The following is a 19,430-nucleotide window of genomic DNA, read 5'->3' on the forward strand; positions in this document are numbered from 1 at the left end:
GGAGGATCTCGATTCGCAGATAGCCTCAGCTGCTTATTGAGGCCTCTTGCAACTCAGTGAGACCCTGTTTCAAAATAAAAGACTAATAAAATAGGGCTAGGGGTGTATCTCGGAGGTAGAATGCCCCTGGGTTCCATCCCAGGTGCTACAAAAAAAAAAAAAGGGCACATGCACAGATTTATATACAACAATGCAGAGTAAAGTTATTTAGTGTAAGAATTTGGCCAGAAATTGACCAACTTGCCAGAGAAGATAGTTAACGTAAATTATGATGCATGCATTCATGCACTGGACTAAGGCTTTTAAAATGATATTTTTGAAAACTATTAAGCAGCACGGGGGATTGCTTACAATATTATATTAAGTGGAAAAGCAAGACCCAAAGTATTTACAAAGAATGATCTCAAATGTTTTAAAAACATACAGACTTAGAAGAAAACACACTGGCATATTGCTTTAGCTTTTCTCTGAATGGCGTGGCTATAGCTCGTGTCTATACTACACATTCTTCTCTACATTTGATGATATTTCTGCTATAAATTTTCAGGACTTTTATCTTTCAACAAGAATTTAGGGTGCAACACCCTTTTAATCTGAGGCTGTGTGAGCCCATCTACTGAGCCAGCCTGTGTACCTGGCTTGGGGTGAGCACCGCCTCTGTTCTCAGTGGGGAGATTCTCTGTGATGGTTTTAAGGAATAGTCTGATTTAACAATCAACCCAATATTTAGCTAATTGCTTTTCTTATCACTTAACCTCTCAAAGGAAGCTTTAAGAAACTAGAGATTGTTTTCCATGCATTTGTAGGTCTTTTTCATTGCTAAGGGCCTTTGTAGTGTAGGATGTAGGGTCCAACAGAGCAGTTGTTTATTTAAATTATGTTGTGTAGCTGATTTGGTACAAGGAGCATAGCAGCCATTCAGTAGTTCATTTAAAGCAAGAGATAGCCAGGCATGGTGGCGCACGCTTGTAATCCCCGTGCTTGGGAGGCAGAGACAGGAGGATCGCGCAGGTTCGAAGCCAGCCCCGCGCTGGTTTAAGAGACCCTGTTTCCAAATAAAAATGTAAAAATAGGTCTGGGAGTATAGCCTGGAGGTAGAAGGGCTTCCAGGAACCCCAGTACGCCCCCCCCACACACAAAATAAACAATAAATAAAGCAAGAGATAAATGAAATGTCAGGTTTCCAACCCATACAAAGAAGGGACGGAGGTATCAGAGTCTGACAAAGGGGAGCTTGGAGAATTTCCACCTCTTCTTCCCTAGCTTGGAGGATGTCAGGTGCTGGAAAACTTTGTTTCTTTTCTCCTTGGATGGTGAGTAAGATTCTAATAGAAGTGGGCAGTCACAGAGGAACATCTGCGTTGTGGTTATTCTCTGGCAGTGGAAGTCTGTCAGAATGTGACCTCCATCCCAAGAATACATTGTCTCCCTCTGAGTGTGGCCCCTGCTTAGCATTCTTTGGCCTGTCTGAAGGGTTAGAAGAGATGTCTGAAGTCAGGTGACTCCCTTGACCTCAGAAATCTTACTCTCTGTAAAAAGAAGCCTTGTGGATGAGAAGTTAAACAATGGCATAAAACAACAGCAGAAAATAAGAGATTATGTCTCTGGGGAGCAGATACAATTCTGAGAGTGATGTGCTAAGAGCTGGGAAGTCAGAAGCAGGGAGAACCAGAGACCTCCTGGACGAGAGTGTTACAAAAGAGGGCTGCTCTCTCCTCTCCCGGCCTGAATGCTCTGGGGAAGGACAGACTTGCATTAATTGATAAATTAATTAATTATGAAATTGATAAAGCAGAAGCAGAGTGTGGTGGCACACACTTGTAATCCCAGCATTTGGGAGGCTGAGACAGGAGGATCGTGGTTCATGGACACCCTCAGCTATGTAGTGAGGCCCTTTGTAACTCAGTGAGACCCTGTTTCAAAATAAAGAATAAAAAGTAGGGCTGGAGGTGTAGCATGGAGGTGGAATGCCCCTGGATTCCAACCCTAGTACCATACACACACACAAAAAAGCAATTAATGTAAGTATTGAGTGCCTTCTACTTGGAAGGCACTTTGCTCATCACCGAGAATAAAAATCTTTAGTAATGACTGAGGCACAGGATTGGTAGGGAGATGCTCTGAAGACTCCCTGTTAGTTCTCACCCCTCCATTAGGTGGCTGTGCATCCACCCTGGAGGCTTCAGATGTGTGCACACAGACCTAACTGCACACACATCACAAGCTGTATGGAAATTTTACAGGAAAATGGTACACATCTATTCTCCAGACAGAGATACCTTGCTAAAACTGCCTGGAACCTTCTTGCATGAACCTCATTATTTTTGTCCTTAGGAAAACTTGGTGAAAGCAGTTGAGTCCATTTTTCCCTAGACTTTAATTTGTAAGTGTTGGCTACCTGCTGGAGGCTAGCTCTGATTAGGTGTAGCACACTCTTCTCTCTTCCCATGTGACTTTTGGTAGCTTGTTCCTGATGTGGTGGTCGTGCATCTATTATGCAGCTGCTGTTTGAACAGAAATGTATGAATGTTCTCCTTTGGCGATGGCAATGTTTGCTGGAGAATGATCTTCCAGAAACCAACAGTGAAACAGACACCCTGATATTAGGTCTTTCTTACCATCACAAAAATCCTATGGAATAATATTTATATTCCCATTGAGCAGGTATGAAACACAAGATTCATGCAATTAGCCTGAGGTTCCTTAGGCTGGATTCGCAACTAAATCTACTTTCTTTGAAATGAATCCTCTTATGATTATGGTGGCCTGCCTTTTTGAATACAAATACTTATCTATCATAGGATTCCCTTGCAGATGTGTTCATTTACTGATCTGCATCGTGACTACTCAGGAACAATTACTTTACTGCTGGGATTTTTTTTAAACAATGCGAGTGTTGCATGGTTACACATTTCTGTTTTAAACACTTCAGCATTACAAATAAGCTCCAGTGATGCTGCTGTTGGGTCCACATTTTTTTCTGATGTAAACCATGAATTCTGCTTGATTCCAGTCTCCAGTGTTAGCTAACCTCAATGTTCTGCATTGAGAGCCCAATGATGGCCCTCATTCCAGTAGCCTGGGTGGGAGGAAATAGAGGTGAATTAATTATCTTGTATTATTGTGCTGCTCTTTGTGAGACTAGATAATGCAGAGTTGTACACAGAGGGGAGGTCACTGGGAGCTGTGTGAACTTCTCTCTTGGCCTCCCCCTGCCTGTCGTTACTGAAGCAGCGGGTGAGACCAATGTCAACTTGGAGAATGAAGCTATTTAAATTGCTTGATCCTGGCCTGAGGTCTGGAATTAGTTATCTGGCTGGTTATTTGTGGTCAGGCTGGGCTTCTGCCATTGCAAAGATGTACTTAAATGTGGCTTTGGACACTGGCCTCAAAAGAGCAGAGAGCAGGCCAGAGGGGAGCATCCTGGTTTTCCATCTCAAGGGTCCTCTGGGCACCATTGGTCTGGAGATGTTCTGTGGACACTGTGGCCCTGACCTTGGAGTGGGCTCTGGTTCACCACACGCTGGAGCCCCTCACTGCTGTGGGCTTTGAGTTCTGGCTCTCCTTGGTGTTCATCAATGTCATGCACGCAGGGGAGTGGCTAGTGTGTGCGTCTTAGGGCCTGGCACTTTGAAGCATGATTCTATCTGTTGATTCCCAAGAGCTGGATCATATTACACTCTCATGCTCACAATTGGAAACAGTGGCCGGCAATTGTCTAATGATTTATTTGGCACCCGTGTTCCTAACTCCCTACTAAAACTAACGATCACAGATCAAGAAAAAGAAAACCCTCGTGAATAGAAAAAAGAAAACCTTTTAAGCATAAAATGGTCTAAAGTAGTTATAAAAATGGCAGCCACAGGCATTTATGGAACAGGGATTTTTTTTTAGATGCTGGGCTAAAGAAAGAAGACACATATGTCTTCTTTCGGTTGACACTGCAGGGCAACTCTGATGTCTGAGTTGAGGTTCAGAGATGTGCAGATTTCACACCACTAATTGTGGCTCTGAGTCCGCTTGTTTTTGTACTATTCCAATCTTGTTTCTCTACCTAGAGCTGTGCTCTGCACTTTCAGAGATTAAAACAACATTTCATCTCTTATTTCTCTTTTAAGGAACCTTTAGCGACTGCTGAAAAGAGCAAACACATTCACACGTATTCAGAGATAAATAGGGAACTCCTAGGCGCTTGTTGATATAAATGCAGAAGAAGGTGTGAGTTAGAGTGGTAGGGAAAGCCTTTGCCATAAAATCAGTACTGGAGATGGAAGTCGGAAAGGAGAAAGTCTGGACGATTTCCAACATAAAAGAACAGGGTTTGGGAGGGGGAGGAGTGGACCATGGCAGCCTTGTACCCAAGCGGAAGAGGCATTTGACCGGACATGGCAGCCAGGCAGTGAAGGATGAGCGGGGGCATCCGAGACCCTGGCAGGAATCTTGGGACGTTGTCTTAGAGACGAAGGCAGGGCGAGAGCCTGGCTTTGGCTGCATGCAGGTGGGGCTGACTCTGCAGTCAGGGAGAGCAGGGGCTGCCAAATCACACACCTCCTGCTTCTGCAAATCCAGCCTCCCATAGCGGTAGCATAGGCACACCCTTGTTTTGAGCCAGGAGACAGAGCTTAGTGAGTGCAGAAGCTCTTCCACTCGCCATGGGGTCATGTCCTATGATTAGGTTGAAATAGCGAAAGTCGACAATGCATTGAATATACCAGATGCGGGAGACACAGGTGGGCATTTTCTAGACACAGTAGTTGTGAAAACAGAAATCCAGTATCCAAAACACACTGGCAACACTGTGATTGTGTCCTCTTGTGATAGCGTGCTGACTAGAACCGCAGCTTAGTGTCTCCTGGAAGTTCTCTCCTGGAATCAATACCACCAGCTGGGAAAAGGTCAAAATTCCTAAATCCAAGTACAGTTTCTCCTGAATGTAGCTATCTCTTTCACACCCTTGTAAAAAATATAATGATCCAAACCATCATAAATTAGGGGCCATTGTAGTTGTGGCAGAGGTTCTCCAAACCTAAAATGGTTACTATCTGGTTCTTTTGCAGAAGAAACCTTGCCAACCCAAGCCAGATCTACTGGTAAATGGCCAGGAAGGGAGGCTTGGCACATGGCAGTTGCCATAGTTAATAACTATTTGATAAAAAAATGAGCAGAACGAAGCCGGGTGTGGTGGTGCACGCTTGTAATCCCAGAATTTGGGAGTCTGAGACGGGAGGATCACAGTGCAGACAGACCCAGCTACTTAGTGAGGCCCTTTACAACTCAGTGAAGCCATGTTTCAAAATAAAGAATAAAAAATAGGCTTGGGGGTATAGCTCAGAGATAGAATGCCTCTGGGTTCCATCCCTAGTACCACACACACACACACACACACACACACACACACGGAGCAGAATGCCACAAAACTTTCTAACATGAAGAGAAAAAGCTTACGTTCACAGCTGTGGTCACTTGTTAATTTTATATTCCATCACACAGAAGGAAGCTCACTGAGAAGAGAGGTGGATAAGAGACTCGAGGAGTAAACACACCTTAGTTTTCCAGAGCTCAAGGGGCATGAGGAGAAGAGGGAAAGAGAAAGGCACCTACGAGCTCAGGTGTAAGCCTGGGGCAGGGTCATGGTGGGGTCCGGAGAGCCGCATGCCATCCTGCTAGAGAACATCTGGCAGCCCCCTGAGAACTGGCAGAGAAGCTTCCAGAACCTTCTCACCTCTGGCAGGAATATAGCTTTGGGAGCCAGGTGTTGGGCTATAGCTCAGTTCTATCAGGAGGTTGACTGGGTTGCAGTGGCAGAAATTTTTTTTGGCTTTCCTTTTCTTTTACTTATATGATAGTAAACCCAATGCTAACTGCTACCAGCCTCTTCCTCATGTTCTCATGAATGGAGTGGGATCTTGCTGGGTGAATAAAGAGTACACATGCTCACACCTCAACTCCTGATATTGTCACTGGGAGCATGGGCCTTGGGGAGAAACCAGGAGTATGGCCTGTTGGTGCACACTAAGTGTCAGGATGAGTCCAGGGCCCAGGATGCAAGTCAGCATCCTGGAATATCCCAGGGTACCTCTGAGAAGGTAGAGAGAATGTGGGTGTGCCAGGTATTTGGAGAGAAGTGTGAGTGATCAGCCAGACCATGCACAGGCCCCTGGGCAGGTAGAGGGGTTGGGCAGCAGTGTTTCCTCAGAGGCACAGCCTTCTAGGAGAAAATATCAGTAACCAGCGAGGCAGAAGATACAGGTAGACTATGACAGTGTGATTCCAAGGGAAGATGTCTCCTGGGAAAAAAAATATTATTTTCACAAATGCATAGGAAGCCACGCGTAGGACTGTTCATTACAATATTGTTTATAATGGCAAATTTTAAAAGAGAAAGGAAAAAAGAAGCAGTCAAATGGACAAAATAGACAGTGATTTATTTGTAAGCTGCAGTGCTGTATAGCAATAAAAATGAATGAATTATGGTTAGTTGGGTTAACATGAATATATCTCTGAAACTGATGTTAGGTAAAATACATGCACTACAATGCATATATCCTATATATAGCATTTATGGTTTTAGCTCTTGGTACTGGGAATCAAACTCAGAGGCATTTTACCTCTGAGCACCACACCCATCCCCTTTTGTAATTATTTAGTTTGAAACACGTTCTCTCTAAGTTGTTGAGGGCCTTGCTGAATCACTGAGGCTGGCCCCAAACCTGCATTCCTCCTGTCTCAGCCTGCCACATACTAAGATCACAGGCATGCACCTCCACTCCTGGCTGTGATAGCATTTGTGAAAATGTAAAAGCACTCAAAGGGTCATTTGTTTCTTATGAACACACAACATTGTTAACTATAGTGGTTGCCATACGATTGTTAACTTGTACTTTTCTATGGACTGGAAATAATGCATAAAATGTAGAAAGAACAAGAGAACAGGACACACACTTGCACATGCATTGCATACACAGAGCATTGGGGCAGAGATGGAGGAACCTGGGCCAAGCCAGAGCCCCACGGCTGTGCACAGCCCACGTGTTGCCTTCCGGGTTAGCCTTATGCACTGAGCAATTCACAGCAAAACATGGCCCTGTGCCCGGCTCATGCAGGGTGCTCAGTGCTTGTGCGTGATGGTTTCAGCATGATAAGCATTTCAGTCTTAGGGACTTAATGTCAAGATTTGGAAGGCTAGCTTTACAGGAGTATAGATGAGCCTCTTTCCTCTAAGTGACCTCTTCCCTTGGCAGATGTCTGGATCTCAAAGGTAGAGGATGGTTTGCTTCCTTGTCAGAGTGCATTCTGCGGGCACATCTGTCTCCAGCAAGGAGGCTGACACCTGTCTGCCATCTGCCCGTCACCTCAGGCCAAGCCAGCTCACAGAATGCTGTGGTCAAGGCGGTGTGTGGCGTCCATGCTGGAAAGGACAGAGTCAAGGGCACCTTTGATTCCACAGGCTCACTGGCTCCTTGAGGCATCTTCCACAAGTGGGTTTGCTTCTGTCAGACTGAATGAGCAGAAACTGCCGGAGGCCTGGAGAAAGCTGGGGCGTAGAGAGCATCCTTTGTTGGGAAGTCCCTACTCTCAGCAGCCACTTTTGGAAAATAGCAAAGTCAGTGGGAATCTGTCGTGCAGTGTGCAGAAGAGAGAGTATGTGTGGTGCTAAGCACACTTCCTTTGATGAGGGTTATTTGGATTCTGGAAGAAAGTTTGTTGTGACATCAGTCATGCAGGGAGCCCTGAGAATTTAGCTCTTATAAGATGTTTGCTATAGATAGTAGGAGGAAAGTCCTTGCTGGAAAACAGTTTTAGCACTATATTGGTGAGATAAAAAATTTAAGTTCAGAAGGAACCTTAACATTATCTGAGCTCAACTTCTTGTGTTAATGAGAGAAAGGGACTTGAAAAAGATTGTCTTCTCCAAATTCTGGGCAGGCTCTTCGGAGCTTTTGTAAACAAGGCTCCAACCTTGGACATGCTCATAAGAGCCCAATTTTAGCAATAATCCTGCTAAGTCAGGTTAGTCTGAATTTCCTATTCCCAATATCCAGTCAAAGTTCTCATCCTACACTGTACCCAAAGTAACATCTAATTGCCTGGCCTTCATTCAACAAGAATCCTGTTAGGATTATTAACTAAACCATTACCCTCTCAGTGATTTTCCACTCCCTGATGCCACCCTGTTCTTTGGCTATGAATTCCCTCTTCTCCTGTTGTATTTGGAGTTAAGCCAGATTTCTCTCCCATACTACAAAATTACATAGCAGTGGTTCTTACACTGAATAGAGTGTATTTATTTATTTATTTATTTATTTATTTATTGCAGTCCTGGGGATTGAACCCAAGAGCAATCTATCTCCGAGCTACACCCCCAGCCCTATTTTTTTAATTCTTTATTTTAAACAGTCTAAGTTTCAGAGGACCTCACTAAGTAGCTAAGGCTGGCTCCAAACCTGCACTCCTTCTGTCTCAGCCTCCCAAGCCTTTCAAGCGTACGCCACCATGCCTGATTTCAGTGTCCTTTTGAATAAAGTGTGCTTTGCCATTTTAACAAGCATCAGAATGTTTTTTACTTCTGCAAGCTTAGAGACGTGGCTTGTTCAGGGTGAGACACTATGAGTACATTTCAGAATCAGTTCAGAGTTCCTTTCCCACACCGTGCTGCCTTCAAGTCTTAAATAATGTAGAATTGAGAAATAATTTATTCTATAAAAGGTTTTATTTGAATTAATAAAACACCCATTGACAGTCTCTTGCACTGCTCAGGGGAGCACATGGCCCAGGGTGATGGGTTGAGTGGTCATTTAACCCAGAGTTTTGTATGTGTGGCTCACAAATCCTTCCTCAGCATTAGATACTGCTGGACAGTACCATTCTGCACAAACCCTGCTGCATCCAGAGTTTCATGTGTGCCTCTGTGTTAACCACTAACATTAGTAGTTGGTTAGGAACTTGTATGTGCTGAAAGTTAATTCATCCATTCACTTTTATAAGTAAAGGTGAGGTAAAACAGTACACACATACACACCAATTCATTCAGCACTTTCTTTGTACCAAGCATGATGCGGCACTGGGAATTTTGGAGGAAATGCTTCTAGGCATTTAGTTAGTAAAGGAAGAAATCACAGAGTAAAGAGTTTAGCTAAAGCAATAGGAAAAGCGCTAACATCGAATTATGTGCAAAGTTGGGATGAAAACACCAAGGCCATTGTGACTAAGCCCCCGGTTGAAAAATTCAAAGAGGGATGCTGTTCCTAGAGTCAGATGTTGAAAGCTAGAGAGGCAAGAAGGGGCAAGAAAGGGTTAGTAGGAATGGATGCTTCAGGAAATAGGGAGCAATGGGTGCAGACGCAGAGAGCAAAGAACATGCAGGACACGTTTACGAAGTTGAATGAGGCTTGAGAGAGAGCAATCGAGTAGAAGGTAGCTGGAGATGGGTCCAGTAAGGGGGATGAAGTGTGATAGTGTGTAGGCAGTGGCTAATTACTACTGAAAAGGGAAGTGGACAGAGCTTGGTCCTTAATGTATCATATCAGTATGGGGTTGGGTTTTGGGAGGAGGAATAAGAGCATCCAAGTCGGGGACTATTGCCAAAATGTATGTGAAAGCCATATATTGACATGAAATGCAAAGGACTCAAGGGACCTAAGTTATTTAGGAAACAGAATCATTAAGACTTGGAGACTGAGCTGCTCTTGAGAGATAAAAGCAAAAGAGGAAGATTGGGAGTAATTCCCAGAGCTCTGCGCCTGAGGTGGGCGGGAGACCGCGTGAGAAGTCAGCTTCTGGGGGACTGACTATTAAAGTTAGCACCACTGATGCCCACGAGGAGCCAGTAGCCTAGGGAGGGATTTGGAATACTGATGTTTCACTCAGTAAGTTTGCACAATATATAAGACTTGTTCTGTAACTTCTCGGGAAAGGAGAAGTGAACAAATACATTTAATTTGTACTTGCCTTTTTTCAACATTTCAGTCTATCTGCATCTCGTTGGGAGATTTTCTGTGTGTTATATTTTTACAGCCTCATAAATACATTGTGAGATTAAATTATTTTCATTCTTTAGGCCAGAAACCTGAGGCTCCAACAGGTTAAGTAACTTGAACAAGGTTCTACAACCAGAGAGCTGTAGATTAGGAATGAAATGGTTTGGCTCCACCCAAGTTTATATTTTTCTTTCTTATCCTGGTATTCTGTGAAGTTCCCTGCACTTGAGGAGTTTACCTTGTGGTTGGCAAAACAGAATATAAAGGAAATAATCATGATCCTTTCAAAAAGTTATTTAGAAGAGGCACATATGGTGTATGGTACACCTTAGGTGTAGAAGGGTGGGGGAAACGCATTTTGGTATAGAAGAGGGAGTGGTATGAGAAGAGGTAAAGCCTTCACAGATGAGGTGAGGGCAGGCAGTTAAGCTGGGCCTGAAGACAGAAATTGGCCAGGTTGAATAGGGGTGGAGAGAACCCTTGAAAGTCAACACATAGTTCTGCTTCCAGGCTTCTCAAATTAGGCTATGGACCAAAGAAGGACCAGATTAAAGTTTGAAAGTGGCTAAATGCTCAACAGAAAGGCAAGTGGTTATTAGAGCATCAGGATGCCAAAGTCAAGGGGAAGGCCAGAGCCAGGGTCTGGAACTGAGGCTAAGGCAGAAGGCAGATGCTCACAATGTCAGCCGACCATGTAGAAACTGGAGAAGTTTCTCAAGTTGAGCCAAGGAGGGTGATAATAAAGAGGTGGTAAGAATCTGGTGATTCTGGTGGTCTGATAAAGGATTATATGGTGGAGTTGGGGCCAGGCAGACAGTGTGGCAGGGAGGCTGGCTACTGGAATCCCACTATTTGACACCTTCTTTTCTCCTCTATCATGGAAGGACAGGGAGAAAGGAAGTGATTGAGAGGTTGGCCCGCCTTTGTTCTTAAAGCCATTACTTGTAGTTTCAGCAATAAGGTGGGTCTTGGAAAATTAGGCTCAAAAAAGGAGAAGGTGGCCAGCAGAATAATTTGAATGAAAAATCATTGGAAGCAGTTGTGCAGCATTGGCTTCTCAACTTGCAATAACATTGCCTCTAAAGGTCTAAAGTATCAGACCTTCTGCCATGTGTGGCCTTATTTGGCCACTGGACCCTACAAATCTTGAGCACTTCCTGCCTTGGGAGGTGCCCTTTGGTTCAGGATCAGTGGAAGGGTGTGAAGTTGGTTGCACCCTACTGACATCAGAGACAGTCTGGCATCTTGTTCTATGGCCTCCACCCACGGCTCTGAGAGAGAGGACCGGTTGGAGAGAATTTCTGCTCCTGTCCAGCACCCCACAGAGAGCCACACAGTGAGCTGCGTGGGAGGCAGGCAGTCTCCAGCAGCTCCTTTCACTCCACAACTTCACAAAGGACCAAAAAGTAGGTCTCTGAGAAAGGCCGGGAGCAAAGGGGAGCAAGCTTGGGTAGTACGCGCATGCATTAGTCTAATTGCTCTTCTCAAATTAATGGGGCTTTTTATTTCGGAAGAACACTTTTAAGCACTCATGTGATTTGGGAACGAAGATACAGGTCAGGGGAAAGTCTAGCTTCCCTTTAAACACAACCCCCCATTTGGTAAAACAATCTCTCCCTTTCTTTTCTTTCTCTTACTGCAGGTCAACAGATTATGGTACCACCTATGAAAAGCTGAACGACAAAGTGGGTTTAAAGACTGTCCTCAGTTACCTCTACGTCAATCCCACCAACAAAAGGAAGGTAAGGGCGAGTCAGTAGGTCCTGAGCACGCCTGCTGGGCAGCAGGGCTGCTTAGGGCCAGGAGCTAAGAAAAAGCCCCGTAGTTGTGAAATCACTTACCTAGTGCCTTGTTTATGTGACAAGGACTTATACACACTAATTCTGTCAACAGGCTCAATAGAAATGATAATAATGATAGCAACAGCAGCAGCAAAGCCACTAGTGAAATTGTACGGCCACGTAAAGAGTTTCTCTGTGCCAGGGACCTTGTCAGGTGTTGCACAGGTCTCACCTCATTGGTGCTCACAAGGCATCTGTGGGTGGAAACTATTCTTGTCCCACTGTCCCACTTTAAAGGTAGCACATATGATGTGAGAGATTCAGTAACACTCTAGCTTGAGTGAGACAGTGTAAGTAGCAGGACTAGGATCTGAGCGTGGGTCTGCTTGACTCCAGAGTTGAGTCTTTGCACAGTCTCCTCTGGGCTAGGTTGGTTTTGGAGACTGCTGCATCCACAGGGAGCTGTTTTCTACCAGAGGAAAGAGAGACGGTTCTTGGATCTTCAACTTGATCCTGAGATGCTTCTGAAGCAGAGGGAAGTGCTGGCTCTCTGGGTCCTCTGCATCTCTGTCTTTCCTCTCAACAAGCAGGCAGGGTAATATCATATAAGGTCAGGCCTTGGGTAGAGAGACCTCCTGGGAGGAGGATTTCTGTATTCCATAGAACAGCAGATGGTGTTAGAATATAAATACTGTACAGTATATTGGATTTGAAGAAACATGATCATTCCCCAACTAAGAAAGCTGTACTGTGTAGACATTTAGGCAGACCTGCACCAAAATTACCATTTAAAAAGCCATTTCAGCCAGGTGGGGTAGTGCACACCTGTAATCCTAGTACTTGAGAGGCTGAGACAAAAGGTTCCCAGGTTTAAGACTAGCCTTAGCAACTAAGAAAGTTGCTCAGGAATCTAGTGAGACCTTGTTTCAAAATTAAAAAAAAAATCCAGGAAATATGATGCACGCTTATAATCCCATTATTTGGGAAGCTGAGACAGGAGGATCAAAGGTTCATAGCCAGCCTCAGCTACTTAGTGAGGCCCTCTGCAACTTAGTGAGACCCTGTTTCAAAATAAAGAATAAAAAGTGGGCTGGGGTGTAGCTTGGAGGTAGAATGCTCCTGGAGTTAATCTTCAGGATGAAAATAAATAAACAACCATTTCAATATTTCTTAAAAGCTCAAAAATTACCCCTCCAAGCTTTCCTCTTGCAGTTCAATTTTCATTCTGCAGTAGTTTTATAAACCCTTCCTTCACCCAGGTAAAATAAGAAATGAGCTTCCACCCACTGTGTAGATGAGCATTATCCATGATTCAGGCATGGTGGAGTCCGAGCTAAGGCCTAGAATGATTGTTTATGCTGCTCAATGTGGAGCAGTTTTAACTCAGACCCTTAGCATTACAACATATAGCACATCTCTTTTGGGGGGAGGGAGGGGTCTGGGGATGGAACCCAGGGGCATTTGACCTCCGAGCTACACCCCCTGCCCTATTTTTTATTCTTTATTTTTGAAACAGGGTCTCACTAAGTTGCAGAGGGTCTCACAAAGTATCTGAGACTTTCCACGAACCAGGATCCTCTGGTCTCTGCCTCCCGAATGCAGGGATTACAAGCGTGAGCCACCACGCCCGGCCAGCCCATCTCTTCTTACTTTGTTCTCCATACCCTAAATTCCCCCAGAAGGGGGTGGAAGCTGGCTCCTGGCTCAGCATTGGTGATTGGTGATTGATAGTTCAAAAGTCTAGTCAGCTCCAGGAGTGTCTAGGCCCCTAGACTCTACTCACCTGTCAAGCATCAAAGCCTTGATAATCAGGTGACTGCTTAGACACCTGTTACTGGGTTGAACTGAGTAATTTGTTTGCTGTGTCCCAAATGGGTATCATGTTTACATTTTTCATGTTATATTTTGAATTATTGACTCTTAGAGCTGGAGGAAATCATGCATTTATCTATTCCAGTGGTTATTAACAATTTAGGAACTGTAATCATTTAGCAAATTTGCCTAAAGTTCTAGTCCTCCTGTTTAGAAACTTTCCTCTGTCACAGAAAGTTTTCATGAATTTCAAGGAATTTGTGAGCACCATAAACCCCACCCATGGACTAAAAATGTTCAGAGTCTCAATTAAGAATCACTCATGCAGGGTGTGGTGGCACACACTTTTAATCCCAGCATTTGAGAGGCTGAGACAGGAGGGTCACGGTCCATGGAGAGCCTCAGCTACTTACTGATGTCCTTTGCAACTCAGTGAGACCCTGTTTCGAAATAAAGAATAAAAAATAGGGCTTTGAATGTAGCTCGGAGGTAGAATGCCCCTGGGTTCCATCCTTAGTACTGCAAAAAAAAAAAAATCACTCATCTGTAATAACAACATCATTTTATAGATGAGAAAATTGAAGCCAAAAAACCCCACATGGCCAGCTAGGAAAGGAACCTGGATCCAAACCCAGAACTCCTTTCAGTTCACAGTTGCTTGCATCAGCCCATCCTCTGCATCTTCTTCCTCATAGTCATAGCTCAGGGGTTCAAAATTGCTTTATGATCTAGAACCGTTGGTGCTGGAACCATAATGGACACATGACAGAAGTTAACTGAGTTCAATCAGTAATCATTTGAATCAGTTTTTCCTCCCCCATTTCTCCCTTTATTAGGAAGAAAGCTGAGTATCACAGAGGACTGTTCTTATGACTCCCAGCTTACTCTTTCTCCCACGCCCTCATGAGCAACTTGGGATGGAATCACAGTGAGCAGGTGCATGTTCTAGAGGAGCAGGATCTGGGTGTTTGGCACATGAAGGATGCCCAGTAGCATGGATCTCTGAACCCTTTCTGGACCACAATAGAATCAGTTACATTTTCATTTAGATAACAGACCAGCCATCTTTGCAAGGATATTTCTTGGTGGTATATGTATGGTTGCACCTGTTCACATCCACTTTGGTCTTCATCTCCCCTGGATGCTAATGGTTGAAAATCATCCTACTTATGTCTCTTTTAGTCTTTCTCCTTTTTTTTTTTTTTTTTTTTTTTTTTTTTGCTGCTCCTGGCTATGGACTCTCCTTAGCACAACTTGGCAGTTCTTAGAAGTAAGGGAAAGGAAGGTCAGATTAAGGCAGGTGTTGTGGGTTGGAAGGAACATAGAACTGGGGCTTGGAGATACCCGCCTAGAAATGTATCCCCATTTGTCATTCGTAGGGGGAATGACCAGGCCATGGGCTCTCTGGAGCAATTTCTCATAGGAATTATTGCTCACTAAAAAGAAGTTAGGTCTATTTGTAATCTGAGCAGTATCACTAAAGTAAACTACCACCTACAAGGCACTGTTGCCCAGATAGTTAAAAGCATGTCCCCCCCCCCCACCCCCACTCACATGGGAGAAAGAAAATGATAGGCTGATGCCATGGATTTATTATTTTTCAAAAAAGAGCAACATAAGTTAATGTCCATGAGGATCTTGTATGAATATGAGATACTTTCTGAATCATTTGAGGAAAGAAGAAATTAGATTCCTTTTCATTATTTAAGTGACTTAGACTATATTCGGAGCCTTTGGGTATGAATGACACACATATATTGTACATGGTAACTTTTTTAACTGGGATGTGCAGTTTAATAGAAATCTACTTTCTTCAGATACTTAGGCAAAATGCCAGATTGACATAAATGAAAACACCCTTATTTATTTATTAATGGAGAACTTTACCTCATTATGACCTTGTAGTACAACAGTTTTTAAGTTTCCCCATTGTATATGTATAATTTGGAGGTTTAAACCTGTGGTCACTTGTTTTCTCTTCTCAGCTTGCATGAAGCAAGATTCCTTTGATTCTCACAGTACCCAAATTATCTTTAGCTCCCTGTGTTCATCAGCCAGCTAATGGTGGTGGGCTCCAGCAGATTTTTCAGTTAATCTTGTGGAAGCAAATGCTTTTTACCTAATGAGTTATTTATTTAACAGATGGCTCCTGCTTTCCTTGGAGGCTATGAATACATCAGATGAGATCTGTTGCCCCTGGCAAAACAGTAAATTGTGCTTGTATTTATATAGTTGCTCCCAAAGCTAACTGTTGACTTTTTTAAACACTTTTTTTGACAACACAAAATCTCCAAATACAGATAGTTAATAAGCTATTAGGTAGGAAACAGAAGTGTTTACATGTGTATAGTTTCTTTCTGCCAGGAATAATCTTAGCAATAACCGAGCACCTACCTACTAAACACCTTCTCAGGAGCTTTATCTACATTGTTTTCTAATCCTCTCAGCCACTTTATAAATTAGGCAAGATAAGGAAACAAATTCCCTCAAGGCTATATAATCATAAATGATGGATCTCCCCAGTGGGTTTATTTTGGGGACAAAAAAGTCAGGATGCATTGGGCAATGCTGGGCTTTCTTGAGGAAGTTGGGATTTGGACTCAGTATTTTTTTTTTTCGTGGTACTGGGGTTCCTGGAAACCCTTCTGCCTCTGGGTTACACTCCCAGACACCTATTTTTTAAAATATATTTTTATTTGGAAACAAGGTCTCTTAAACCAGCGAGGCTGGCTTCGAACCTGCGCTATCCTCCTGTCTCTGCCTCCCAAGTGCGGGGATTACAAGTGTGTGCCACCACGCCTGGCCTTTCTCAAAGACCATGAGCAGAGTGTCATCATCTTATCTTAATTCTAGATGAGAGTGTTGCTACGAAGTACTTGGGCCATCTCCCTTTGAAGTTGTTTTATATCACCCTATGGTATGGTTGCATTAGCATTATTTCAATGACCTTGACTTTGATATGAATTCTGCAACCCTGGAGTTTTGCCTTTCTCTGTCCACTGGCCAATTAGCTCATCACCTGGGTTTAAGCCCAGCATTGATAAGGGAGCCCAGTGCTGCTCAGTATTTCTGAGCCTGGCACTTGGGAGATGAAGAGCCGTGTATTAGTCTGGAAGCAGGAGCGTGCAGGGTTTTCCTCATAGAGCAGGGGCTCTGTTATAATGAAGACTGGTGAATTGCAGCTTACAGCTTTCCCTTGTAGGAGATAAACATTCCTGGGCCCAAAGAATTCATTACTGTCAGTTGAGTCCTGTCCTCGGGCCCATGCAGAATAGCAAGTGCAAGGTCAAGTCTGTTTACCAGAGCTGTGCATTGTACAATCAGGCCAAAGGCTGTGTGCTCCACCAAAGAGGGCCTTTACCCCAATAGGTGAGTCCATTTGAGAAGGAATCTATGAGTGGACAGGGAAATGCAGGCATGTTGTGGTCTAATTGCTCTGGCTCAAAAGCAGCTGCCACCTGCAGCTTTGAAAACAATGTGTTGGAAGTGGTAGAGAGAAAGCACGGGACTGACTGTGAAGGGATGTGACCAAATTACTGCAAAGTAAAAAATGTGTTGCTTGTGTGTGTGTGTGTGTGTGTGTGTGTGTGTGTGTGCGTGCACGTGCACGTGCACCTATGGAGCACATAAGTCTGATTAATGATTCCTTCTTATTTGAGCCCCTAGTAAGTCTCAAGCATGAGTCTATGTCCATTGCTAAGCTATATTTTTCACTGTTAGTCTCTAAAATATGATAGCTTTATCCCCATCAACAGGAAAGAAAACTGAGGCCCAACAGGTGGCTCACTTGCTTCTTGTAAAATAGGGGCCCAGGGATCCTTATTCGCTGCTCTCTGACCACAGGTGTTGGCTGCCACTGCCACAGGTACAAAGACCAGGTGAATTGCAGTCATCACACTGTTAGTGGGAAACTGTGGCCTGGGGTTTTCTGCTTATTAGTGTTTGAGGATTAGAAATTTCTCAGAGGAGGAGGGGAGTGTCAGCTCCTACATTCCTAATTGATTTACCAGTGAGAAAGATAATTACTTCCAGGCTACCCTGCAGAAATACAGTGGGAATCACCAGTCAGATTTCTCCAATGAGCATGCCGCCTCTTCCATGCTGTTGGAGAGGCGCTGTGTGTGTATGGTCGGTGCTGGGGATTGCATAGACATAGCAGCACATCCCCGAGCTCTTTTTAATACCTCAGGAAAACTCTAAACAAGACAGAACCCAGTATGTTAAAATAGTGGACTCCTGCTTTCCGTAACTCATGTCTCAAGATCGTTAGTTTCTGGGGTGGGGGGTGGGGTTAAACAGCAGGGTGATACATCTTCACTTTACCAATATTAACATCTCTTATACTAAAGCAATGCAGAAGAAAATGAACGTGGAAAGCTAATATGAGGCTGTTATATGTGTGGCTCTGATTAAAGGGGAAGGCTCCTGTTGTTTCAGAAATGCAATTCACCTGGACAGACAAGCTACATAGACATGGAGTCTCAAGTTCCAGTGCACACAGTATCCAGCAGGTAATGGCAGTGAGGATGTGGGCCTCAGTGGTGTGGTCTTGGGCAGCCTGTCTGCAAAGGAGCATCTGCCACGGGTTCCAGAGGACTGTTGTCACATGAAAATGAAGGACCAAATGCAGCTTGTTACTACCAACACCCATTTTGTTTTCTGATTCTCATAAAATATTTTTTCATATAGATTTTATATGAATAAATAAATAATTCTGGATTTTGAAATATTTTAAATAGACTCAGATGTGGAGTTCAGGGGCTGGCATCGTGACTACTGACTGGAGTCGGGGCTCCGCAGGTGCCATGCTGCCTGCCTGTGCCTTGAGAGCTGATCCCAGTGGACACTGGGCCTCCCCTCCTGAAATACCTGCTTCAAGGCTTCCTTGAAGAGGATGCAGCTTCCTGAACCTTGGCGTTTTCTGGAGCCTCGCGTACCATCTCATCCAGGAGGCACACTACCACTTATTCTTTTCAAATCCTTTTCCCTGTCTCTAAATACCAAACCTGCTGGCTGCCTGCATGAGATTGATTGTTCTGCTGATGTAGAGAAATGGCCCCACTCTTGTTAATTCACAGCCATCTCATTTTTCTTGCCTGGCCAATTAATATAGTTACCAAGAAGCTAGAACAAGGGTTTGGGAGATGAGTTTATAGGAGAATCTGGATAAGTGAGGAGTGAAGAAATCAAAGAACACAGCTTGAGAAAAGTGTCCTTTGTTTCCTGATGTGGAGCCCATTTCCTTTTCTTCTTGGCATGTCCAGAAAGAGCAGAAGAAAATGCCACCATCTTCCCGAGTCGGCGCCTCATCAAGGCAAAGGAGGATCAGTGAGGGGAAGAGCCTGGTTGTGACGTTTCTGTCAGCCTTTGCAAGTGTGACCCGGCAGAGAGGCTATGAAGTGCGCTTCGATTCAGACTAATCACTTAAAGGAAAAGGAATCCGGAGTAATTCTTGGAAATTCATTCTTTAGTCACAAAGTCCCTTTCTCAGCAAATATATGTATGTGGCTCCCTGTATAAATTACTGCAGTATGCTCTAGCCAAGAATTTATTTAAAGCCTCATTAAAATGATTACTAGTTTTTTCTCCTGCATTTTATTTGAAAATGGGAAGAATATAAACCTATAGCCTGGCTTTTCTCCAAATTGCCCTTTAGGATTTGCATCGAATATATCATACTTTTTAAAAATAAGGATACAATTCGCAGTAAGATTATCCATGCATTTAAGAGGAATAATAAAAATTAGCCACTTATTATACTTTTTAGGCCTTTATATTTGCCCAACATTTTAAATTAGATTTTTATTATTGTGAGGTTTTATGCATGTGTGTGCATATGCACATCTGTGTGTGTATAGAA

The 19,430-nt window shown here is 43.8% G+C and overlaps 1 protein-coding gene across 1 annotated transcript in view; it reads left to right on the top strand.

Annotated features, from left to right (window-relative positions):
* SORCS3 (sortilin related VPS10 domain containing receptor 3) overlaps positions 1-19,430 on the top strand; it is a gene marked incomplete at both ends in the record, with an annotated part of 623,015 nt that overhangs the window by 251,958 nt on the left and 351,627 nt on the right. The window contains one exon of the mRNA XM_080694612.1: positions 11,620-11,719. Coding sequence (XP_080550738.1) covers positions 11,620-11,719 — 100 coding nt within the window. The remainder of the gene's footprint in view (positions 1-11,619; positions 11,720-19,430) is intronic.

Source organism: Muscardinus avellanarius (genome assembly GCF_963383645.1).
Source record: "Muscardinus avellanarius genome assembly, chromosome: 4".
NCBI lineage: Eukaryota > Metazoa > Chordata > Mammalia > Rodentia > Gliridae > Muscardinus > Muscardinus avellanarius.